General features: G+C 43.8%; 1 protein-coding gene across 1 annotated transcript in view; it reads right to left on the minus strand.

The window, feature by feature from the left end:
• WIF1 (WNT inhibitory factor 1) overlaps positions 1-24,644 on the minus strand; it is a 45,255-nt gene extending 20,611 nt beyond the window's left edge. Inside the window, exons 1-3 of the mRNA XM_059817172.1 lie at positions 24,512-24,644; positions 24,250-24,389; positions 254-362 (exon numbers count right to left, since the gene is read on the minus strand). Coding sequence (XP_059673155.1) covers positions 254-362; positions 24,250-24,389; positions 24,512-24,644 — 382 coding nt within the window. The remainder of the gene's footprint in view (positions 1-253; positions 363-24,249; positions 24,390-24,511) is intronic.
• Positions 24,645-25,931: the final 1,287 nt, after the last annotated feature.

Consider the following 25,931-nt stretch of genomic DNA (forward strand, 5'->3'; position numbering starts at 1 on the left):
TGAATTTTATGCAACAATCTTGCACAAGTTTCAGCTGATTTACCTATGCATAAAAGCTTCATTTGACTTGGCTCAGATAAAATATGCTGCTGTAGTCAAGCAAGGCACTCACAAGCTGTTCGGTGTCAAGCACTGTGGCAAGCATTTCTTCAGCAATAAACTTCAGAACTGCAATTCTTAATACACATTTAGACTTTACTGGCTGTGGAATATTATTTACAGGAACACAATTTATAATATCTACAGCACAAACCTGATGCTTTATGAGGAACTGTTCCAAGCTGAGGGATATTTATAGTTGGATCTGCCATTATGCCTTTATCCAAAGAGCGCAAAGACAGGAACTCGTAGAAGTACTCAGCCTATGACAAAATAAATAAAAAATGGATATATATTATAATTGCATTCAAGGAAGCAAACTACTTAGCATATAAACTACAGCAGAAAATACCACACTTTTCATTATGCCATTCATTGGATTTGTTTCTATTATTTCCTTGAGTGCTTCTTTACCTAAGCATAGTTTTCAGACAATTTCCTCTTATTTCAGAGATTGCAAGTGACCACAGAGTAATCAGGATGCAGCATAACAGCATGAAAACAGCATGCATACAGTGAACGAATGTTATAAAGAGAAGACATTTTTTACAACCCACACCTTTTATTTGGCAGACCACAAAAAATGTATGAACAGTAAGCTAATTCTTAAGGCTGTTTTTTGGGCAGAATCCTTCTGGAACTGACTGGTGAGCCTGGATGACCTGCCTGCACCACAAGCGCAGCCTGAAGGACATACTCACACGCATGATGCAACTGTGGCGTGAGAATATCCGAGCTTGCTCTTGGTTGACCTGCACAGCACGGCACATTGCCTGGGGGAAAAAGTGCTGGGCAATGAATAGCCCTGTTACTGGAGTGCCATGCTAGGACACATATCTTGCTTACAGCTCTGACACTGTTCAACCTCAGTTCATTAGATTGTTCCAAGGTGGAGCTGAGAGCTTTCCTACAGACTTTGCTTTATGTCATTCATTATTAACTGCAACATAAATCATTTCTTTTGGTGATCCCAAAAAGGTGTTGGCATGATTTAAAAACTACTTTCCACTACCTTCATCCTACTCCTGATACGCACCTGCATTGTGGCACAGATTGTAGGCTTTGGTACTTTCTTGCATGGGACCCTGGCCTCTCTGTTGAGTCATCTGTTTGATATTTCTTCGTATTTGATGCAAAGTGACATCATGCGCCTGCAGCGTAGCTGTACACAACATGTACACCTGAGATGTATGCATCTTAGCAAGTCATTGGAGACTTCCACTACTGTCAATGGCACAGCTGCAGGTATACAAAGCAAGTGGAAATGAACCTTTTCCCTAAAGTCTGGCTTCTCATCTACCCTGAAGCATATGAGGGATCACAGGTAATTGTATCTGCTGCTTTCAGAAAAGCACTTGAAACCTTAGCACAGGCACTGGCAAAAATGTGCCTTCATCCAGCAACCCATTGATAGTAGACAGTGTTGTTATGTCTGTTTTTTAGCTAAAATGGTGAAATAAACAGAGATTAAAGCCAACATTTTATGAGAACTTTGGGCTGATAAATGGTAGTTAATTTATGTGTACAACATGGCAGTCAATGCCCTTAGCCAGAAGACTGCCCTTTTTCTCCCCTAATATCCTGGCTCCCTAGTACAAGGAAGACGTTGACTTACTGGAGTGAGACCAGTGAAGGGCCACAAAGATGATCAAGGGACTGGAGCATCTGACATACAGAGAGAGGCTGAGACATCTGGGACCATTCAGCCTGGAGAAGGCTAAGAGTGGATCTAATCAATGTGTATAAATAGCTGATGGGGGGTGTAAAGAAGATGGAGACAGGCGCTGCTCGGCAGTGCCCAGTGACAGGACAGGAGGCAATGGGCACAATAGAGAAAACTCCGTCTGAACCTGAGAAAGCGCCTTTTTACTGTGTGGGTGACTGAGCACTGGCACATGTTGCCCGAAGAGGTTGTGGAGCCTCCATCTGTGAAGATATTCAAAACACAACTCAACACAGTCCTGGGCAAGCGGCTCTAGGTGACCCTGCTTGAGCAGTGGGGTGGACTAGATCATCTCGAGATCAGACTGGCAGGTCTCAGATCAGCCTCAGCCCTTCTGTGATGCTGTGCTCTGCTAACTTGAGCAGAAGCCCTGGCACCATGTGAGAGACCATCTCCCTTTAGCTCCTGGTGACACCAGCAAAGCGCTCGTGAGCTGGGTAGACAGGTCATTATGAAACTCCTGATCAACCCTGGCAGCATATCCACTCGCTCTGTGAGGACAGCAAGGAGATCCCAAACAGCATGGGACTACACTCTGCACGGACAGCCTTCAGAGGGTGTTGTGTAGGCACAGAGACCTCAGAGGAGGACTCGCAAAACAACAGGGCAGGAAGCCGTGAAAGTTTTTAAGGGTGGGTTAAACACATGGAGTATATGTGGGAGGGAGAGGGGACATGGAGAGAAGCAGTAAAACAGGAGATGAAAATTGAAGTCTGGGGTAATGTTCAAAAGGCTGCTTTTAATTAAAGACATTTTTTCCAATACAATATACCATGCCAAAATATGAAAACAAGCCATAAAGTCAGATTGTGAACATTTTTGTTTTCAAATAAAACTTTGGTTCCGAAAAATAATTATATGTCTCCACACATCTATAGAACAGTACAGCGAGTGAGTCAATGCTGTAGTGTCTGTTTCTCATTGGCAAGCTTTCATGTTTGGTTATATCTAAACCAGGTCATAATGGGCTGGGATATTAAAACATTATGTTCTTACTATTCTAGTAAACAACAACTGGTAACTAGACCAAATAGCTCCACTCCCATATTTCCATTCCAGCCACGCTGTTGTAGCAGGTCAGCTCATGAGCCAGAGCCCTGATTTGTAGGAAAGGAACTGGAATCCCATTTTCTAGAGTCGAAACGATGCTTAAGGACAAAGACAAAAAGAAAGTTCGATGTGGGAAAGGGAATGGATTGCTGCATGAGCCACAATAATCACTGCCTTTCAAGGAAGGAATTCCTCCAACCAGAGCAGAGGCATAGCAGTGATTAGTGCCTGAGGCAGGAGTACGTTCTGCTCACACGTTAAAAAGATGGGAAGAGACATTGCACAAGCAACAGGCTGCTCAGGAGGAAAGCCATGCACTGCACTGGGGGGAGATACCTGCTCTCACCATTTCTGTACGAAGGTTTGTACATCTGCTGAGTTGACAAAAACTGAACTTCTTGAAATGTTAGTATCTAAGACGACCTGAAACACCTCAAGTAGATCCAGCTAGCATGACTTCAAGGTTATGAAGCCATGTGCTGCAGAGTATGTTTGCAAATCACATGTGCTGGACTGAGTTGGTTAAATTTTAATATATAAATTATATACAAAAATCACAGTCTAGAGAAGCTGCACAGTAGAGCAGAGTAGTTTAACTCCTCAAACCTGTGAATCTGAAACAAGATTTGGCTACCATAAATCGTATCTATCTGGAAAAAATCTATCTTGACACAATCCCTACACCCAGTCTCCAGTATTGTCCTGCTGTAATTTGAGTTGCTTGCCAATTAACTTACATTAATCATCATGACTGAAAAGCAAACAACACACTCTCAGCAAATGTCTACCATGCTCCAGCCTAGTATGAAATTTAGTCATGATAGTTAATTGAAGAGATAGATCCATGCAATTAAAATACTGTCTAGTGAGTACCATAACTTGTGCTTGTAAGTCGTCATTGTGAGTGACCTGGTAGTGAGAACAAATTTCCTTGGACATTGTTGAGAGATAAAGGGGAAACCCCCATAATTTATAATCCCTTTTCCATTATAAAAACATTCTTGTGACTTTTCTTTTTTTTAAAGCCAGCCTATGAACTGTCTGGTATGTGAGGGGCAAAATTTGGTACTGAAGCTAAATCTTAGAGGAATGGTGTTATCAGAGGTGATGGAGGAAACAGGGTTTGAGATAAATTGTTGATCTTTGGCAGCTGCACACTCTGCATGCATGGAAGGCTTTTTGGTTTTGGCTTGACTTCAGGAAGCACCCAAGGAAGAATATGCTTTACTTTTGTGTAAAGACTTTGTTTGAGACCCTCAGAAACTGAGGCAAGGGCCCCTGCAGACGTTGTGTGAACAGTCTGGGGACTCGATGCCTTCAGGCAGCAGGTAGCCCCACGCAGCTGCCCTTTAACAGTTCCCCATGTGGGCAAAGCCCTCAGCAAAGGGAGGAAATTTCATTTTAGGCAAATAATTCCACGGTCGGGATTAACTTTTATGGACTTTAAATGGCCATTTTCTATAAATCAGAGGAATTTAAAAGGTTATAAAAATAACGAAGCCCTCTAACAAGTATTGTAGCAAACATCTGTCGGCAGTTTGGTTTTAAATTACATACCCTTAAAATTCCTACAGAACTCCTCCACTCCTCAGTATAAGATCTACTGCGATTGAGTTTTCTTATCACTCAGATGCCATGTTGTGCCTACCTTGGCTTTGTTTCGTATTTAATCAAAGCATTCACAAGAATGTGCTTTATGTTTTCTTCATTTTATATGAAAGATGTAGGATTAGAAGTAATGGTAATACCTGAAGCGAAGCAGAGTAGCTTAAACTGTTGTATGTCACAGCTCAATAAGCTAATGAAATCTGCAGCTCTTCTAACAAAGAAAAGAGAATGTGTGTTAGCTTTGCAAGTAGATGTAAGAAATTAACTGTATTTTCTTCTCATTATTTTAAAGAGTTCAGTGCTGAATGTTCTATTCTGTTATCAATTAAATTACAAATATACCCTAATGCCAATTTTCTACATTTAAAGAAAGAAACTCATCAAAAAAGTTCCTTTTTATCCCAGATCCATGGATATTTCTGGCTATGCACACACTAGAAGATTCTAGCATGTATTATCCATAGCAGATGCTCACAGCTGCATATGCCATAAATAAAATCACAAAGTGAGGCAATGTATGTGTTTGTTAGGTGTTTACAGCATGGACCATTGCTTCTCCCAGATATTAACCGCATTAGGTCACAGAAGTTGGTCTGTCTATGTTCCAAGATGAAGCATAAAGCAAAATGAGATTAATTTCAACAAAGAGGGGAGGCCATAGCCATACTGCGTGTACCAGGCTATTGAAGGAGTCTGGCCAGAGTGTGAGTATGTATGTCAGCAGCACATTTTATTACTGTGCTGCAGTCTAGACACTGCTGTAATGAACAACATAATGCTGCCTCCTTAGTTCTGTCACAGAGTGGGTAAACCATTTTTTGCACCTCAGTGTGACACTCAAAGAGACTTGCCATCAGCCTCACAAGGTAGTGTCAAAGTGGGAGGCATGCTTAACAATATGAAGTGATATAGAAACACACTCTGAGAAAACAAGTTTACACAGAAGACAGGATAACCGGCCCGTTTTCTACTACTGGCTGCTAAGGGTATGGGAATAAGCTGAAGCAGCAGGATTAACAAAACCAGAGATGCACAAAAAAGGAAAAAATAGACATATTTTGGCGTTTCTAAAAAAGAAGGACCCAAATTATAATTCAGCGAAATGGGCAATCTCAAAGAAAAATACATTATGTGACAGTGTTAATTACACAATGCTGTGGTGACATGCACACAACTCTGCAGAGCCTGTTTTATGCCTGCTTTCTTCACGTTAAGAAAACTGTGGCAGACTGAAGACAATCCATGTACGAGGAGGAAGACTTTTTTAACAACGGAGTGAATCCCTGCATGCAACTTTCAACAATAACCGCTTGTGGTTTTAATGGTTTTAGAAGAAGAATGGTACAAAAACTCTCTGATTTTGTCAATGGAAGACGACTAACTGGTGCTTAATGTCTCCTACGGCATGCGACTGTGGATGGCAGATGAGATCCTCCAACAGAATGATTTAGAAAGCTGGAAAAGAGAAAAGGAGCCCCAAATTTGGAATGGTGACACTGCAGGCTTCCAAGTATGCTTTACACAGGAGAGATGGACAGAAATTTCTGCAGAATACATTAGCCTTTCCTCCCAGTAATGAGAAAAAAATTTCTGTAAACGTAAGTAATGCGAAGAAATCACTGTCAAGAGGCTTGGTGAGGCCACAAAGTAATAGATTTAGATTGCATTTAGCAACTGAGTTTCTGTCAGTTGTCTGCTCTTTGGGAGACACTGGAAACAGGGTGGCTACTTGGTCATTTTGAGCTGGTATTTCCTCTCACCAGACCTTGAGCTCTGGAAGCGCTCTAGCATTTGAAGAGGTCATTTGAGACCAACCTGAGACTGGAAGCTGAAGGGCTTGGCAGAAAGAGTGGGGTTCGAGAGGGACACCAGTGAAAAAGAAAAAAACAACTACACCAGCAGAGCGTTAACCTTGAAACTCATCCTCACGTGCAGGAAAAGCAGGCTACCTGAAACAGAGGGGCAAATAAATGCCTATTGCACATTCCTGTCCATCATTAGCCTGCTAATGAAAATACGATTTTGGTTTCGATCAGAGTCAATCCCTTGACGCAGTAGGTAACTGCATGGGCATGGTAGGGCTGTTCCACAAGGCTAAAGCCTTGGAAAGCAGCATATGGGCAAACAGATCCACAGCAATTTCCAGGTAATTACAAGTACACTGATACAAAGGCATGTGGCATGCAGGATTTCTTGAAAAACAGTCACAACAAATTTACAGCTCATTGAGGAAAGTCTTGGAGTTTCTCACTCCTTCTCTACCTTGCTTTATTTGGAAACAAAAGAGAAAGAAACAGAGCACAGCTCCCCATATTTAGACATTTTCTTGTTGAACAGATTTTCTGTAACGTATTTTATTACTGCTTCACAAGAGTTACTTTTGAGAAAATTAAGCTAGAAGGAGACAAAATCATTAGGGTTTTGGTAAATATGCACAGTTAGTTACATCGTGAAAACCTCTAGGAAGGAATGATATTTCTCAGCATGAACCAGGCTGGAATGTGTATGTGGTGCACAAGTTTCCTTTAAATTGTTTTCTCCTTTGTCTTACAGATGCAAATTAGATAACTCTGCTTTGGGGAAGGAGAGAGAAGCAAGCAATACACCAAAAAGAGAAATAACATTAAGAGTTCAGATTAAAAAAAGTAAAAGACACACAAGCCTTCATTATCTTCAAATATTTAATGAAACATACTGTTTTGATATCCTGAGAATTGGTAAAACCTATTCTCCTGAAAAGTTATTACTTGTTCTGGCACAGCAAGAGCTAATTCATTCTTTTGTCACTCGGCAAAAGATCAGTGCTCTCTCCAGTGGAGATTTCATGATCAGGGATGTCCAAAATGCCAATTTCCTAAAGCATAAAAAAGGGGGAAATTACCACTGCTCCTTAGAGAAAAAAATGAAAGTACTGTCTCATCAGGTTAGTTCCTACCAAAATAATGCTGTACAGGTCTGCTACTGGCACCTGCAACACATCTATGCAGCTCTATCTACATTGAAAATAAACTGTGAGGTTATTTTCTTCCCCTCACAGCTTGAAAAATAAGTGAAAACCTGGGCTGGCTGGTACTGGAGTGCAACTTTACATAGATTACAGACTGTTTGCAGTTTCAGGCTCTGGATAGATTTATTTATAATTAAAAAATTAGCCTGAAAATTGTTTTCAGAGAATGTCAAATAATTTCAACAAAACCTTTATAATTAGGGAAATGATTGCACGAATAAGTATTTAGACTAATTATGATGGAGATCTGAGCAGACACTACATTTAATTAAACAGAGTATTTTTAAAAGCACAAATGTAAACCTTAGAGACGGTGGCTCATCTGACGTAACGAGAGAAAGTTCACGGCTGAAGAATAAGCTAATCCACCTCCTGCGCGGTGGTAAACAGGGATAATGCACACAGATTCATTTTGGCTGTGCTTCAAACTTCCAACCCTTTTTTCTTAAGCCTCGCAGGACAGCTTTGAAGTTGAGGATAAAGCTCCTCTAGCACACCATTACCAAAGAACAACCTTCTGATTATGATCTCATGAAAGTGTAATCAATAACTTACACAAGTTAAAAGCGTGGCAAACAGCAAAGGTCACGTAATTGGGCCTTTATTGAGTCCATGTGTTTCACTCTTGGCTTTAACTGGCACTCCTGTATAATAAATATCTCTCCCTGAAATGTAAGCAATGAACTTTCTCAAAAGTTATGAAATCTCTGTCAGACTGGAGTCCTTCTAGGATCTCAAAGGGGTATGCTTCCCCTGTAGTATACCCAAGTGACAGAAAGTTTGCAGCACCTCTGAGTGAGAGTTTCTTTATTTACTGCTCAGTAGATAATGGTCTTTAGCCTTGTATTCCAAGCAAACAAATGTTTAAAAGTTATGGTGAAAAAGTTTTGAAAAAAATTCAACTCCTTCCTGACTAGTTGTTAGAAAGACTTCCTTAACACTGCTCTCTTTTAACATCTGCTGCATGGATTTTAAATGCCTTTTTTTGTGAATATCCAGAGTAATTTTGTTCTTCTTTATGGGCTGCCATTGACCAAAGCAAATTATAGATACTACCATGAAAGAAGAACTAAATTCATTATTTAAACAGAATGTTTGATCAGTGTATCTGAAAAGGAACTTGTGTGTTTGCTGTTGTACCTGAAATCACACTGATTTGTCTACCGAGACAAGACCTGAGTATGTGGATATATATTACTGTAATAGTTCCATGTACCACACAGGCCTCCATATAGTTATGTCCTCCATAACTATACTTTGATTTTATCAAGGCAAGATGGACTTATCTTCATAATAAAGCAGGGAAGTATTACCTTATCCCCAGTTTCTGAACAGTTTCTACAAACAACTTTTCTGTCTTTCAGGCTGTTTCCATAGGCAGGGTCTGCACAGCTTCATCCCTGGGTTACAGTACCAGTCACACAGGGTCCAGTCTTTTGAGTTAAGGTCCAGAATGGTCCCATATGTTTTCCAGCATTTAAATGAAGTATATTCTTCAAAGCCAGTTCATCCTTGACTCCCTGTACACTCAGAGGAGAGAGACCAGCACTTGCAGAAGAAAATTCAGCCCCGCCAGAGTCTGATTCGCCTGCTGTCTTCAACTGCCTTTCTCTCTCTCCCTGGGTGTAGATGGAGTCTATTCACGGTGTAGGCATCTTCACCCGGCCTCACTCTGCTGGCTTTCTCTGTGCTGGTTTGCTAGCAAAGTCATACCCCAGAGAGGCAGCGAGTCCTGAATTTCCATGCGGCACATGGGCTGCGCTGCTGAACGCAGACAGTTCTCTGCACTTGGTATCATTTCACTGAGTTTTAGCAACAGTTATTTGGAGAAATCCTCTCATCAAAAATGTCTTCCTTCTGCCCCTCGCCACTGCTCATGTAAAAATCCTCTCCTACTCTTCAAGGCCAGTCCTTTTTGCCTTCTTCTTGTCACAATCTTTCTTTAGAGAGGATTCAGATGATGAACATGGCAGAGTCATGCTGGTTTTCCTTTTTTCTTCTTCTGCTACAGTCCCTTTCTTCAATGGGATTAAAAAAGGTTAAAAGTTTTGTGCAGGTGACCTTGATGAAAGACAAAAGTAGTGTTCTGATACAAGCAGTGCTGGCATGACCAGGGCAATCCTCCATTTTAGGAAGATGAAAGAAGTTAGGAAGAGTTATGACAGTCAGCTTCCAGACAAACCCTTTGCACACACTTGCAGGAATGAGTCCTACTCAGAAAGGTATGAAGTTTATTTTGTGAAAGCTATGTCCTTCCTGTTTTTTTTTCACTCTGGATAACGTCACCTATCATTTGTTGGTATAAATCCTGACTGGGAGGGCCAGCAGCTGGCAGTTCAGCGGAAGAACATTTTGCAGAGACCCTAACCTCATTTGTATTAGAGAAAATGCCAATGGGGCAGTTCAGCTCCAGACATGACTGTGGGGATCTCCACAAGACCAAATGTACCACTGATGAAAAACCAGTGGGAGTCTGATGACAGCAGAAGTCGATACTCCGCTCTGAGATAATTCCCCCCATTTGGGATTACAGACTTTTGCTGAGATCAAGAGCTGTAATTTATTCCTTGATGCACAGCTACGGTGAATCTGGTCTGCTCTTGCAGACCAAGGCCAAATTGTCCTTTTTGTCCCTCAATACGTCCCAGATGTGCTGAAAATCCATAACTTCTGCTGGAGTCAGTAACTTCTGCTTGAGTCAAAGGCTGCTGGAGGTTCTCCAAATCCCCCAAACCAGCCTTTATTGACTAAATGAAGCGAGAAGCTCTGGGCTGAGTGTGGTCCACGGTACTTCCAGAAAGAAAGAAAGACTGGAGTAGAACAACACGGCGCACTGCAAACCACGCTGAGCTGTCAGGTCTGCTCCCTGCATCACTGCAGGGCACAGAGATGCAGCGCTTGGCACAGCAGCCTGTGGATCAAACCCTGCCTGTCATCGGTAGTGGGACTCGCTTTGATACCAGTCAGCTGAGTCAGGGTCAGTTATGTTTGGTCCTGCTTGAATTTCTGCCGGTTAGAAGAGGCTTAGGGCTTGGGAATTGTTTCTCTGTTTTGATTTGATTTGCCACATTTTCTGTAGCTCACAGTAGTGGGGCTGCACCAGGGCAGCTCAAGGCAGCCTAAGACTGGGCTGTGACAGTCCTACCCTCTTCAGACGTGGCTGTGTGATGAGCTAACCAAGACAGCAGATCAAGTTAAAAATTAATCACTTCTTTCTGTAGGGCTAGTTTTCAGCCAGAGCGGCTTCCTGAGCCGCCACACAGCACTGGCACAAGAGAATGGAAATGTGTGACCAGGGATGGGAAAGAAGATGGGATGGTGTCAGCTGCTAGCCTGGCTGAAGCTGTTGTGGCACTGGAAGCGAGGCGAATTGTTCCCATGCCGTTGGCAGACGTCAACTTTTCTCACCACACTCTCAAATTTCATTATCCTGGAGTGAGGAAGAAACTAAGCTGAGACTCATCAGTGAGATGATGGTTCCTCCAATGCACTACTGAATGCAACAGAACCTGCCTCCAAGTAGGGCACATGCATTTCTGATGGCACTGCCAGAGCCGTCATGTGGACACAAGGCTTTTTACCTCTGAGAAAAATGAAAAGTCCAAACACATGATTCCACCCTCATAAATACGATCTTGCAATTGTTCATTAAGGTTACACACCAGCAATAATTCAAGTTGACTCATGTTTTTCATGTTTTTAAGCTTGGGGCAGTTTGTGTTAACAGGTTTCTTTGGAGCAAAACCGGATTACAAACACGTTTCTGAAATGTGACCAGGGAGCTGTACTCTTTAAATGGAATATGACATACCGCTCAGGAAAGTGAGACTCACGCCAAGTGCTACCTTTCTGACTGTGGCATGCCACTTAGGTGTGCTGTATAGCTGAATTGAGGATAGGTTGCATGTCTGTTTTCAAGTGGCTGTCTTGCCACATCTGAGGAAAGTGTTGTACAGAGTGTTACAGAAGAGAGTGGACGAGGATGCTGCACCAGGAAGCTTTTGCGATCATATCAACTGTATGTATAGTAGGTGCTTAGCATTGAGGAAATCCACTGGTCAGGGTTTGACCTGTCTCGGCTAAGGACGATGCTGTTGTGGTGCAAAGGTGAGGCCCATGCTCTGCGGCTTTTGCGCATGAGGTGCTCAGGCAAACCAGGCTGGAACGTGTGCGCTCCTGAACCAAGAGAGCCTGACACTCCTCCCACAGCCTTTGCCGTTACCGCGGTGCACACAGCATATGGGCTCCCTCCTGTGGATCTCCTATGATGTACCCGAGAGGGACCGTGCAAGTACAGCTGGGGAGTGCTGCAGCTGAGGAAGACGCCACACAACCTGCTCTCTTCAGCTCTGCTCAGAAGAGGGACTCCCCACACCCTCCTCAGTGTGCGGGGAAGGAGATCCCGTCTCTGCTCCGCTCAGAGAGAAGAGACACACTGCTGTCTAGACAATGGGATTAAGTTTATGCAACATGTAAACTATTTTCAAATTATTAGATCTCTGAGGAACAAAGTGGGTTTTTTTCCTAAATCTTCCTACTTTTCAATCTTTTTTTTTTTTACGGAAACAGAGGAAATGCTATACAAAACCCACTTGTGTTAATCAAAAAAAGTTTCAAGAAGTCTTATGGTATCCAGCTAAACAGTCAAAAATCAGGAAATACCAGTGAATAATGCTGTATGTACAGACTTCACTCTGTCTCTGTTTTTACAGGACATTAAAACCTCATTAAGTACATGAGCTCCTACTAACTCTCATCTATGAGACATAGTATCACGCAGCTTCGTCTGTAACTGTGACTCTTACACAACCAAAGAACTGGTGCTGAAGTCCTGCAGGTTTCCTCAGAGTGAATGCTGTTACAAACACTGAGTAGCCTTTGAAAATCTGGCCCATTAAGTCAACTGGACACATTAATATGCAGATACACAATAAACTGCACAGATGCAAGCCGTGCAGTACAAGACATGCAGAGGTCTAGGGAAAATATGCTTGCACATGAAGGCCAACTACCTTACAGTAATAGTTTGTTGCTGTAACCTTTCAATTGTATTTAACAAACTGAGATGCATATGAATTAGGGGTGGCAGAAACTGGAATGCCACAACTTGCTGACCACAAGATTCATTAGAAATGTTTTTTTGGGAAATGTGTATGGCAAAAACTCTAAAGCCCAAACCATGCTGGTCATATGCAAATATCCACATAAGTTTTCAAATACAGATTTTTAAAGTAGTAGAAATCTCTTTTCAGAAAAATTATGATCTAGTTGTAGGCTGTTAACATATTCCTGAAGGACAAAAGGTGAAAAACGCACCTCAGTCAGAAGGTCCATTTTCCATGATATACTGAAAGGTATGTTTACTTAATGGTTGAGTTTTCAACATGCAGGTTGTACAAATTTTATTCCAAGGCTTTTTGATTTTTCAAAGAAATGTCTTCAAATATTTTCTATGCATTTTCTATGCATCTTGTGCTTGCCAGAAATGTAACTTAGACTTTACCACAGGAACTAATTCAAGTATACCATTACTAAATCTGGCTTCTCTGGAAGTCTGTAATCACAGATAAAAAGCAAGCTTCACCTAAACATCTCTGCTGCTTGATTATCATCAGAGTAGATGCTTATGCATTTAAAGTAAACTGTCCTGTGAATGTGGCTGGGGTAGCAAAACCAGATTTGTTGTCAAGGCATAATAACAATGTGTGAAAGAGTGTTGCAAACTCTCATAATTGAGTATCAGTTCAAGAAATTCTGCTCAGGTTAGAAGAAAAAGCTCCAGGCCTCCTTTCTATGTCTCACCATGCTTAGGGAAGCCCCTGTGGACTGGCTGCTTCCTCCACCTTCCCCTCTCATGGGTGGAATAATCAGACACAGCCGAGTAGGAGACTGGCACAACTGTCTCCTCAGAGCAGAGAGGGTTAGTTTGGGGATCCTCTTTTGTTTTGATGGGGAGTGGTTATAAAGGAATCAGAGAGGGAAGAATCTCACCACTTTCACAGAAGGGCAATGGCCATCCCTTTCTTTCCATCTCTCACAAAACTTCCTTTCTGCTTCCCACTCTTCATGAGATCTCTGGCCTGGGGAAGGGAAGAAATCCTGAAAAACCTGGGTATGTGCCATCACCTGCTCTAAACCAAGAAGGGGGGAAAGACCTTACTGCAGTTACCTCAATCTTTACAGACAGGGACAAGAAACATATATAAACCTAGAGACAGATGTTTCTGTTGAAGTTGTTGGGGTTGGGGAGAGGTGGAGAAACAGAGATTTCATGAGAACTTGCAGAGGCTGTGAGCTCTATACCTCCAGGTAACCATTCCTCTTGCCAGCAAACTTTCAGATCCCTTATCCTTTTAAATATTTCCCCATTAATTTAATTGAATGAACTTATACTGCTTGATTGTATTTTACAGGATGAGAAAATCTTACTTTTGGATGAATAAAGGTCTTATTTATAAAAGTTAAATACTTAGGAATGTTTTAAATCTTGTAATTCTACTGTTAGGTTTCAGTTAATTGCTGTCTAACCGAATCACAGTAACAGTGGCATCATGGCATCAGCTATATAAATTATGAAGTTTACTTGACTGCAAGTGTTTGGCAGGACAATTAAAAAGGATATTCACACTGACACAATTCAAATGTGAACTCCATTAGTGGGCAGGATAAGGTGCAGACTGTCTCATGAAAGGAAAGCTACTGTTAGGTCAAGTGAGAACGTGAAACCCAAGTGGTTCTTCATGTGATGAAGGCCTCTAATTTCTGTCTGTAAGGGACAGTATAAGCTTCTCCACCCTGTACCTAATACCAACAAGTCACAGCTCTGACTGGAGGGGAGCAACATGTTGTGTCATAAGCTTTCAGCTACACTTCTTTGTCAATACAGAAATCTGATCATGCTTATGCAATCTGAATAGATGTTCCTGTGCAAAACTGGAAGGAAGGAGACAAAAAAAACCCAGCACAAACCAAAAAAATAAACCAACCAAGGTAACAGTCAACACGCCCTGCTAGCAAATTATTTCCCAATTCTTAATATGGCTATGCATTTCATCTGTTGCTTGTGATTACAGACCCAGGTAACTCTATTTTGCTTCTCCTCTCTCTCTGGCAGATGCCGGTGTGCTCTGCTGTGCAACCTGCCTGTTCTCCCTGAAGGTCCCTGTGTGAAATACTGCAGGCACGTAGCTGCTTGCAGCTTTTTGATATATCTGCGGCTTCGCATGGAAAAAATAAATTTGTTTCAATCTGATCACTCAAATGGACTCTCTTTCAACAGTTCAATTTATTCCTCAGAAACTCTGCAAGAAACAGAACTGGCTAGGGCTCAAACTTGGAAAAATGAAAGCAGTGTTTACTGCAGTTTAAAAGGAACAGGCTGAAGTTGGTACTTGTACTCCTTACTGACGGTGTTCAGTGGACTTGATTATTTGCCTATGCAGTTTGGAGTCTCAGATTCCCATTGACTCTATCAATATTCACACATTTGCAAATTGACAGTGCGTAGAAAACACTGCAGGGAGAGCCTGTCTTCTCCTGCTCATGAACAAGTTGTGACCTCTCCATGTCTTCCTTATGTTCTCAGAAAAAATAGGTTCATAATCGCAGTACTGAAAGCTCTGAACTCATTCTCTGATGGTCAGGATGGTCCAAGTGCCTGCCCTCTCCAACCATCATTGCGAGGGCTGGCTCTGCTGCTCTTGCTACTGGTTTCTGTGCTTCAGCGCTCAGAGCTGGTGACAGGTCTTCTCATTAGTGGACTGCTGTTTGGGGAGTTTGTTTTCCCTGGTGATGGGCCAAAACCTGAGGCTGGGAGATTGCCAGGTTTGATGTCAGGCATATTTATTTCCTTTAGGATCGGTTGGGTTTAGCTAGCTGTTTATACAGGCTAAGGGGCAACTTCAGAGGATTTGTGGGACCAGCTCTGAAAGCGGTGTTTCGTCTCTAAGTTATTTATTGAAGTATTTGGCAGTGATGGCAGCAAGTGCTGAAGCAGCTGGAAGGTAATTACCCACTTTTCCTTGTATGGCCAAACAAGCTGGATTCCACCAGTTGGTTGCAAAACAAAGCAAACTTTCATACTAGATGCAAAATATCCAGCAGTTTTCTTGTTGTTTGGCTGAAAAAAAAATCAACCCCAAATCTTTGTAAGCCTTTACTAAGGCATTTCTATTCTACATGTGCCTCTTCTCCAAGTTAGACAGACTTGTCAAGTAACTCCTCCTCAGCATTTTTGCACAACTAAGTGGTCTTCTATGAATGGACTTTGAATCCCCATCCTATGCTGGATTTCAGGTATCATAGCTGGATAAAGTCTTCTCAGTACCTCTGTATAACAGTATCACTGTCTTTCCTTTATTTATATTACTTTTTCTGAGGCAGATTTCAGTTTGCTGCTTCGCTGTGATTGTACAAGCCAGTCTCAGTTTTGTGTTCATGGCTGGCTTGCGGGATGAGAGGAGAGCAGTGGATTTTGTTTACCTCAACTTTAGTAAGGCTTTCATCACTATTTCCCGCAACGTCCCCACAGAAGAAGTTACGAAGTAGAATTTACATAAGTGAGGTGGACTGTTGCGCTGCCAGGCTCAGCGGGTTATGATCAGCAGCACCAAGTCCAGCTGGAGGCCAGTCACTAGTGGTGTACCTCAGGAGTCGATACTGGGTCTCATACCGTTTAACATCTTCATTAACGACCTGGAGGTTGTGACAGAGTGCACCCCCAGCAAGTCTGCAGATGATACAAGAGTGGGAGGAGTGGCTGGTACACCAGAAGGTCGTGCTGCCATCCAGAGGGACCTCAACAGGCTGAAAGAATGGGCTGACAGGAGCCTCATGAAGTTCAACAAGGGGAAACGCTAAGTCCTGCACCTGGGGAGGAACAAGCCCATGCACCAGTACATGCTGGGGGGCAAGCAGCTGCAAAACAACTTGGCAGAAAAGTACCTGGGGGTCCTGGTGGACACCAAGTTGACCACGAGGCAGCAATGTGCCCTTGTGGCAAAGATGACCAACAGCCTCCTGGGCTGCATCAGGCAGAGCACTGCCAGCAGGTCAGGGGAGGTGATCCTTCCCCTCTGCTCAGCACTGGTGAGGCACACCTGGAGTGCTGGGTCCAGTCCTGGGCTCCCCAGTGCAAGAGAGACATGGACATACTGGAAGGGGCATGAAGGGATGGGAACATGCCTCACAGAAGTTCAAGGACACGCCTTTTTCTCTCTATTTATCTCTTTCTTCTATGAAGTAAGTGTAAAGAAAGAGACAAATCTTCTGCAGGTTCTTCTGCAGGCTGACTGATCTCATTAGAGATTGGGAGGACCAGTGACATAGGCAGAGGCCCTGCAGGACCGTCAGCTCACACACATCATCTGCCAGGGTGCCACCCAAGGGGAAAACACATCTGATCTTAGTGCATGCATACTCATTGAGCACGACTTCTGTGAGCTGAGCTAATTGTATAAAGTAAAAGTCTCACAGATAGCCCAGGTGCTTTTTGTACATGGATCTCAACTTTATTTTGCATAAGAACAGCTAGTCTTTCACTACATATATTTTATTACAATCACAGTTTATTACAATTAAGATTTCAAAATGCCAGTCTCCACAAACCAAACAGAAGGGAAAAAATGCACTTAACTTTGCATTCAACAACCTGTCCAAAACCTGATTGATTTTGTGTTTCTTCCGTTTACAATTTTCAAAAAAGCCATTTACATAACAGAAAATACCAATAAAGCTATCTTCTACTGAAACATACACCTGCAGCAACAGACATCAACTACATTTTATACATATAATTCACCGCAAAGAACACTGTGTGTTTTGTTATGGAAAGACTAAGTATTGCAATGCAACTGTCCGTTCTTTGCTGTGCGTTTAGGGTGACTGCACTTCCCACCATGTCTGGGCTCCAGTTTCCAAATAAGAGTTTGGCCACAAATAAACAGTTAAAAAGCAAACAAGCAAACAAAAAAACCCCAGTAAAACAAAAAATCCAACATGGTTGAACAGCAGAATAAAAAGAGACTAATGGAAGTAAAGTAGCATCTTTCAAAAGGTGGTATTTGTACACAACAAGGAAAATAAAAGCAGCACAAACCCTGGCAAGCCAAGCGTAAAGCCACAAGAAGGCAAAACAAAAGTTTTGAGATGCATTTTCTTGAAAGCTTTAAAAATACTAATCAGGAACTCAGCCTTCTGAGCTAATGTATACAATACTTCAAATTCTGTTCAACATGATGCAAGTACCTACTAAATATCACTGTTTTGAAAGCTCTGGGTCACACCATATTCCTTACATATGTGCATGCCCTAGGAAGTGTGTGGTTTCTTACATTTGCCATATATGAACATAATTCACTTGGCTAGAAGCAAGTCATTCATACTCGTAGCTACCCAAAAAAACCTCTTTGGAAAGCGTGATACCAACAGAAGAAGTTAAACACATTAAAAATTCTTCCAGTTAGTTCTTGTTATGGTTAGTTCTTACTTTGCACCCCGTGGCATTACTTGTAATGGCATTAACTTTAGACCACTAAGAACATCCTTGGGAAGCTGTCTGTAAAAAAGAGGTGATGTTGACAGAAAACTTTTTCACTTCCACAAAGAAAAGGAAAGCAACACAGCCCAGATTTTATATTTCAGATAAACTGTTAGTAACATGGGGAGAGAAGTCTGTACATTTTTACAAAACATAGTCTTGAAGCTTGAGGTGTCCTGTTAGTTCCAAAGCTTTTCAACAGTTATATTGTACAATGCAGCTACTACTGTAAAAGCAGTGAAAATATTTTATTACTTAAGCTTTTTTGTTAAAAATGTATTAGAATATTTATAGAAAGGATAAACAACGAAAATGTGGAAGAATAGTTTATTTAACGCAGCTTTACACTGCTGTGTAAAAAAGAATAATTGTGTAGTTTACACATATACCATGTAAATGACTATGGAAACCAGATGTAGCTTACACTACAAGGTGCCTTGTAACTCATCTCTGCTGAGCAATAAATCCCCCCCTTTTCTTCTTGGCAAAACTTTGAGAAACTTTACTGCTGTTTTCTATCAGCAGATACAACAGATGGCTGGCACATGCCTGCTTTACTAAGAAAGTGGGATCTCTACAGCATTACTTTGATCGCTGGTGGCATGTCTACAACACTGAGACGCAAAATACCACAGCTAAGCAGAATCTAAATATTAAAGGTTTGGAGCTGTGCTCTTGATACGAGAGCCCCCTGTCTAAAAATCATGCTCACAGTATGTAAACATCTTCACATTCCACATGGAAATTTTGGTACAGAAGTCAGAAAACAAAGTATTTGCTCTGTTTGGTGATGTGAAACCACAGTGAAGGTACTACTGTAAATCCCAAGGGTGCAAGTTTATGCGATTGCCTTGACCAAACTTCCAGAACAGCCACTTTTATTGGGAAAAAAACCCAAAACTGTGCATATGAGACATTTTTTTAAGCTGAAAAGCATCACTAATCACTGGGCATGAACAACATATTTACAAAAAGTTCAGCAGTTTCTTTGAAGAGAAGTTTCCTTTGAAGTATTACATGTTTTGAAATTCACTGTTTTTTATTTTCTTTCAGTTTATCAGGGAAATAGTGATGTTTGAATGAAGCACCCTATTGCCTTAAAATTGGTAGTCTGTTAGCATTCCTCTGGGCAAGGGAACAAAAATTCTCCTGCCATAGCTGGTATTCCATTTTATCTTCACGGTCAGACTATGTCTCAGCAATACAAGGTAATTCCAGAGAAATCAATTCGGGGTTGATGGTCACAGTGCTGAGATCAGAACTAGCCTCCAGGAGCTGTAATGATATACCGTTCCTAAGCTCCACTTCACAATACAGAAACGATACTAGAAAATGCAGAGACGACATATATCCTCTCTTCTTAAGAGGTGGGCATTTTTTTTGCTTTACTCAAGGTTATCAATAACTCCTTCATCAGGAGTAACCCAGCCTTTCCAGTAGGGACAGGTCCAACTGCCTCTTTTAAGGGCCCCTAGGACTACATGCCGGGATGCCCCCTTATTGCCTGACACTTGTGCTCTTGTGACCAGAAGCACTCCCAGACCAAAGACCTCTCCTCAGCGCTTGATCCCCTTGTACACACATGCACATGCCCTGTCACAGGGCAGAACCACCACTGCCATATCACAAAACGGCACGCATCCTGCAGCACAAGGCTGTAATATACCTGCAATATCCATGCACCGTGAGATATATACATGCATCCTCCAGTCACATGGGCCACATCCCATTCATGGACCAGCACAGGACTGAGTATTCAGATGTCACATCATGGGCATGCATTCAACCGTGCAACAGGAGAGGAGCCGTGGGGCATGCATGACAGTTGGGAGTAGGAAGCAAGCTGCTACAATAATTCATCTCACCCCAAATACTTCTCCCACATCTGCAAGGAAGAAAGCAGCCTGGCAGGTTGTGGCCCAGACTGATTGTTTCTGTGGATCAGACCAGAGACTGCTACATAACAAGAATTCCAACTTGCTTTTTGGTTTCTTTTTTCATCTCCCATCTATTAAATCAACCTGGCTGCTGCTCTGTCACTGAGCACTTGCTTCCTGTGCACTAATCAACTTTTTTTTTTTATATAGTTCTCACCCACCAGTACTCACTCACATGTGAACTTAATTTTATTGCTGTCAGAAGTCCCATTGAAAGTTAAGCATACATATTGGTTTTTGTGGCTTTGGAGCTTAAATACCTGTCATAAGTTCCTAAACGCTGTAGAGACGATGCTGTCACCGCAACCTTTGGTACCTCCCACTGGTGGACATAGTGAAACAGACCGCAGCACTACTTAGCACAACAGGGTCTATTCCTCTCTCATTGGGAAGTCTTCAAGTGCAATCTTCCCCAGAGGACAAGACCCACAAAAGTCATTATTCTTTCTTTTGCAAAAAACGTACACAGTAAGAGCAAGATGCACACCAGTGAGCTCTAGTGGTTACACAGATGCCTACTGTTTGCCACATATTACCACTGATTTTTGCTTTTTTAAAACTTTCAAATCAAGGCGCAACTTTGTAACTACCAATTTACCCAGATTACATTTTTTGTGAAGAGAACATAACATCTGTAATCTTCCATTAAAATTCATAGGTAAAAACATAAAGTGCATAAAACCATAACAATCCCATTCCGCAGTACTCTGGACTTCTCGTAGCCCCCGGCTCGTCCTGACTTCACCAGAAAAAGTAGGTATTCAGCACCTTCAGACCCTTAAATTTTGGGTTTCCCCTAATATTTCCTAATAATTAATTAGAACTAATGGACTAAGGACTAAAAGCAACTAAGGATTTTCTTTAGTTAATGTTTTCTAGCGAAAATGGCTGTTTGTTTACCATGCAAAATCTTTTCCACATAAAACAGATCCAGGGCACAAAGGCCACTGTATTAGAAATGTAACATCTAAATGTAGTGGGTTTTTACCACTTCAGTTTACATAGAACACAGGTATAATCTAGTCCTTAAAATGTTCCTTTCAACAGACATTTTTGAACTAGAATATGGACATACACAGCAGTGCAGGACTGAGAAGTATTGCCACTCCCTGGGTGGGATTATTTACTCACCTACAACTTGGATCATTATTTATCCCAGGAGCAGGTAGATGGGATCTACCCACAGGATATTTATACCCACTTTCCACAGGTGTAAACAGGGATGAAAGGTGCATGTCAGGAGAGACTTAGCCCCACCCTGTTGGAGATCCCAGGTGTGGTGGGTTGACCTTGGCTGTCTGCCCGGCACCCACCCAGCCGCTCTCTCACTCCCCTGTCTTGTTGGTATCAGGGCTAGGAACCAGGTAATGACACAGACAGGATCTCCTGTACCTACTCAGGAGAAGTCTGGTATCTATAGACACAAAAAGGGTCTAGCGACTACTGCTAGAGGCTGTGGCATATACTACCGACAGCCCCCAAAACTTTGGAGCCATAGACAAACATCTTCCAGTCTCAAGTGGGATACAAGGTTAAGAAGTCTATGAGGCACAAGATACAAGGCTCACAGAAGAAATAATTTCAGTTTTACCAAACAGGAGACAACTGTATGCTAGTTAACAGTTGTTTTACAGAAAGCAGTCTAGTACTTCCAGTATCTTGAATGCCTTTCTTCTTTCAGAGAGTACTAGCCTCCATTTCTTTTCCTTCTTCCTTTCCTTTCCTTCTTCCTTTCCTTTCCTTCTTCCTTTCCTTTCCTTCTTCCTTTCCTTTCCTTCTTCCTTTCCTTTCCTTCTTCCTTTCCTTCTTCCTTTCCTTTCCTTCTTCCTTTCCTTCTTCCTTTCCTTTCCTTCTTCCTTTCCTCTCCTTTCCTTTCCTCTCCTTTCCTTTCCTCTCCTCTCCTTTCCCTGACTTAGGAAATTCCCAGAAAAAAGTATTCTGCCAGAATAAAGGTAGCAAGTATTTAGTACTTTCCTGGACGTGTCAATGAAAACTTCTAAGAACATGTATGCTTAAAACCAAAACAGAATACTGAAAAAAACCCTGTTAAAATTTACTCATTTCTTCCCCTCATAAATACTGGAAATTCTGGAGAAACTCTATTCTTTTGCCACAGACAACTTTTATCCTACTTGCCTTTGCAACACTACTGTGGGCAATGATGATGTTGCCCTATGGGCTACAGAAGAAATACTCATGTTTTTTCCTGCCCCTTCTCATCATGTAAAGGGCTGGGTGGCACAGGGACAGTAAGTGCCCTAGTTTCCACAGAGGATGACAAGAACTGTGAGTAACAGGCAGCTGTACTCAAACACCTCTAAGGGATACAAAACGCAACAGGACTGTTTGTGATACCAAAAAGTAGACATTTTCTCTAGGATGCTAAGTACGTCCATTTTTTCCCCAACTCCTAAAACAATAGGGGGTTGAAACTCCTTCCTTAGCTTAGGCTGCTGGCTGAAATCCTGCTCTTCATCTGCAGGCCTGCATAAGTATCTAAATACCCCCAGCCGTAAGACTGGAGTGCCAATGTTTATATTGACTATACACCCAGATGAACTTGTAAGAGGTAGATAGATGGGATTATAAAATCTCCAAATGCAGAGTTTCTCAGTTTTAACACTTGTTTGACCCATAAATATCTGAAAGTTGACACACTGTTCTAGGAACAGAGTAGTGCAATGATGTTACTTAAACCATTTAGGTATTTCACTTACTAATTATGTTTTGTCTAACAGGAATTCAGCAAAGAGGAGGAGGAATAATGGGCTAAACAGCTTCGCTGCTGCTCAGAAGGGATTTCATCCTGCAAATTGCATCAAGAGGAACACTTGTCTACGCTGTCTTTAGGCCTGTGACTCTTCTCACTGCAACCAGTGTTACAATCACCTTTTCCTAATGAGCTACCTGTAGGCAGCAAAGGAGGGAGAGGAGAGCACAAGAAAGGAGGACAAGAGAAAGAGGACAGGGTTCCATCTAACATCTCAATCCTCCTTTCCAAAAAGAGGTAGTTTTTTCATGGACAGCAACTGAAGGTGGCAGAGAAATGGAGCAGGAAATATAGTCCCAAACCACACTAATTATTTCTAGGTATTTAAACGCCAACCCTTGGCGTACAAAGTTGTTTTCTCTGTAAAGCCGGACTGGAATGCCAAAGACCTTGAGCAAGTCACTTAGCCTTTGTGACTAACTTTTGTCTCTCCACATTCCCCTCCCTCTCCAAAAGGGGAGGTGAAACGCTTCCTAAAGTCAAAGGCTTTGTGAGGATAGCAAAAATTACAAGGGCCTCAGACAAGACCTCAAAGACAAACAAGTCCTGTAGTTAGAAAGAGTGTTTTAAAACAACCCAAACCACAACCAAATTTCTGAAGCTGCAATTAGCAGAATTACACAACCAATTTTCACTGAATATTTGAAGGTAAATATTGCTTCATCTCTACCGAGCTCTTTATTGTATAAAACCAATGTTCAGCATTGTAAAAGTGAGTTAATTTCATCCATCGTTTTTACGTTACAATGAGTTTTTTCTGTATCCATGACAATGTATGCTAACATGTTTCAGCTTCATGCAAATTTAACATATGCTGTCAGTGTGTCAAATCATGCATGTTTCTTCATGAAAATGTCATGCATTCTTATCTTTTCAAGAAAAGACTCCAAAGGCATTCAATACACTGCAGATTTACATGGTTTTGCAATTAAACTTGGTAAAATTAGAGAATTATTATCTATGAGAACTACACATTAAGCGTGCACACTTAGTAAATCGAGATCAATGAATAAGCTGTAGTGCAAGTCCATAAGCTAAAGAAAGTTGAAAGAAAATTGCATCCATATAACTGCTGTCAGGTAAAATTTTATTAGAAGTAAAGGCAACGGGTGTCTTCCTCGCGAACTCTGCCTGCCTGCCCTGGCCTCACCGGCCTGCCGGCTTCTCCAGCGCCCGAGACACCCGGCTCTCCCGTGCGCTCCGCAGACCCGCCTTCAAACACGCTTTCCCAGCGATCCGGCCGCGTTTCTCGCTGCGCCCCGAGCCCTCCCCACCGCCCTCTGCCTCCCGCGTTCCCCGCTGCCCGAACCTGCCCGCGCCGCGGGACGCCGCGGGACGCCGCGGTCCAAGGCGCTGCCCGCGCGGGTCCGGCGAGGGGCACGACGGCAGGCGACCCACAGCCGGGGCCGCCCTGGCACGCCTCGGAGAGGGTTTCCTCGCCTGTTCCAAAGCCAAGCCACCTGCCTGGGTTTAACGAGCCGCCCCCGCCCCTCGCCGCGGCCCCCTCTCGGCACCTACCCGTCCCGTTGCCTGCCAGGTGAAGTTCATGGCGTGGATGCCGACGGGGATGGCGGGCATCCTCTGCTGGGCTTTCCTGAAGTCGTGGGTGAACGGGGCCATCTTCCCCTCGGACACGATCAGAATATCCTCCTCGAAGCCTGCGAAAGGCAAAGGCGCGCGATGGGCGGCAGCCCCGCCGAGCCCGGCTCCGCGCAGGGCTCCCGCCCGCCGCTCGGCCGCCCCCGCGGCGGCAGCCGGCTGGGGGAGCGGCCCCGCTTACCGATGAGGACCCGCGCTTGCTGGGCGTCGATCCACATGTAGAGCGTGTCGGGCTGCCGCGGCGCGGCCCGCAGGCTGCAGAGGCTGAGGGCGCCGCAGAGCAGCGCGGCGCACAGCCGCCCCGCCGGGGCCATGCTCCGCGCACCGCCCGCCCGCCCGCCGCGCCCGGGGCTCGCCGCCTGCCGCTCCGGCCGCCGCTCCGGCCGCGCCTGCCCTCTGCCGCTGCGCGCCCACAGGCGCGGGGCGGCCCCGGCGGCGGCGGCGGCGGGAGGGGGGCGCGGGGCGGGGCGGGCACGGGGAGGGCGGCGGGCGCCGTCGCGGCCGCGCACGGCTTCCTGCCGGCGGCAAGGAGCTCGGTGCGTGCGAACGGCTTCAGGCGTGCTCCTTCCCCCGCGGCGGAGGGCGGCTGCGCGGCGGTGCAACGTGTAGCGACGGCGCGGTCAGGCAGTCCGCCCTCCGCTCCCCCGGGCTTCAGGTGGCCGCCCGCTGCTGCACGGGCACAGCCGAGTGCCGGGACGCGGTGCGTGACCGGCGCCTCCTCTGTCACGGGGGACGTGCCACCGCGCCCGGCACATGCTGTGCACGAGGTGCCGCCTGTCCCGCCCTTCTCCCCATGTTCCCCCGCAGGGGCGCCGTCGGCACCCTGGCCATCGAGGTGGCACCACCGCAGGCACAGAAGCATCGCTGACGAAACTCACGCCTGCGTTTAGAAACGACGTTTGTACGTAGCGGTCACCTGCCATGCGCCGTGTTTGGGGGGGGTCGGGAAGCATCACCGAGATGGTGTGCGGGTGCAGCCGGGCAGGGGCTGCCAGTGGGGTCCGGCAAAGCTGGGCAAGGCGCCCACCCGCGCTGGCAGGTCAGGCCGCAGAGCGAGCCATCGGCAGGACGGTGCAGCAGGGATGGCTCTTCCAGCTCTAGGGAACCGCGCGGCGAGTGGGGCAATGTGCTGAGGAGAGAAAAGGCTTTCACCTTGCGTTTGTCTGAAGGTCTCGGGAAGAGTGGAGACTCTGAAAAACACTGAAGTGTTGCCATTTACACAGAAACTGGAACTGGCTCAGCGTAGAGATTTGGTAAAGCTGAAAGAATTTTCTGTTCAAAAAGTTATTCAAACAGAATCATGCCTTTTAAAGGAATAAAAAAATTTTTTGGATTCTTTCATAAGAAAAAAGCAAGCCTTTTTTAAAAAGCTAAAACTAACCAGGATAGATAAAGTTTGAGTAGAACTCCCAAGTTTCTGTCTGTAATATTCTGGAAGGAGCTGGAGGGTATTTTCTGCCCATCAACGCTGCCTTGGATGCTGCCATGCTGGTAGCGTGACTGCAAAAGTTACCTCTGGATTAACTGCCTGAAACGGAATTCTTCAGGTCACGGGAAACAACATGAAGTTGGTCTTGCTTTTCCAGAGAGATCTGTTTGAG

Source organism: Gavia stellata, chromosome 4 (assembly GCF_030936135.1).
Source record: "Gavia stellata isolate bGavSte3 chromosome 4, bGavSte3.hap2, whole genome shotgun sequence".
NCBI lineage: Eukaryota > Metazoa > Chordata > Aves > Gaviiformes > Gaviidae > Gavia > Gavia stellata.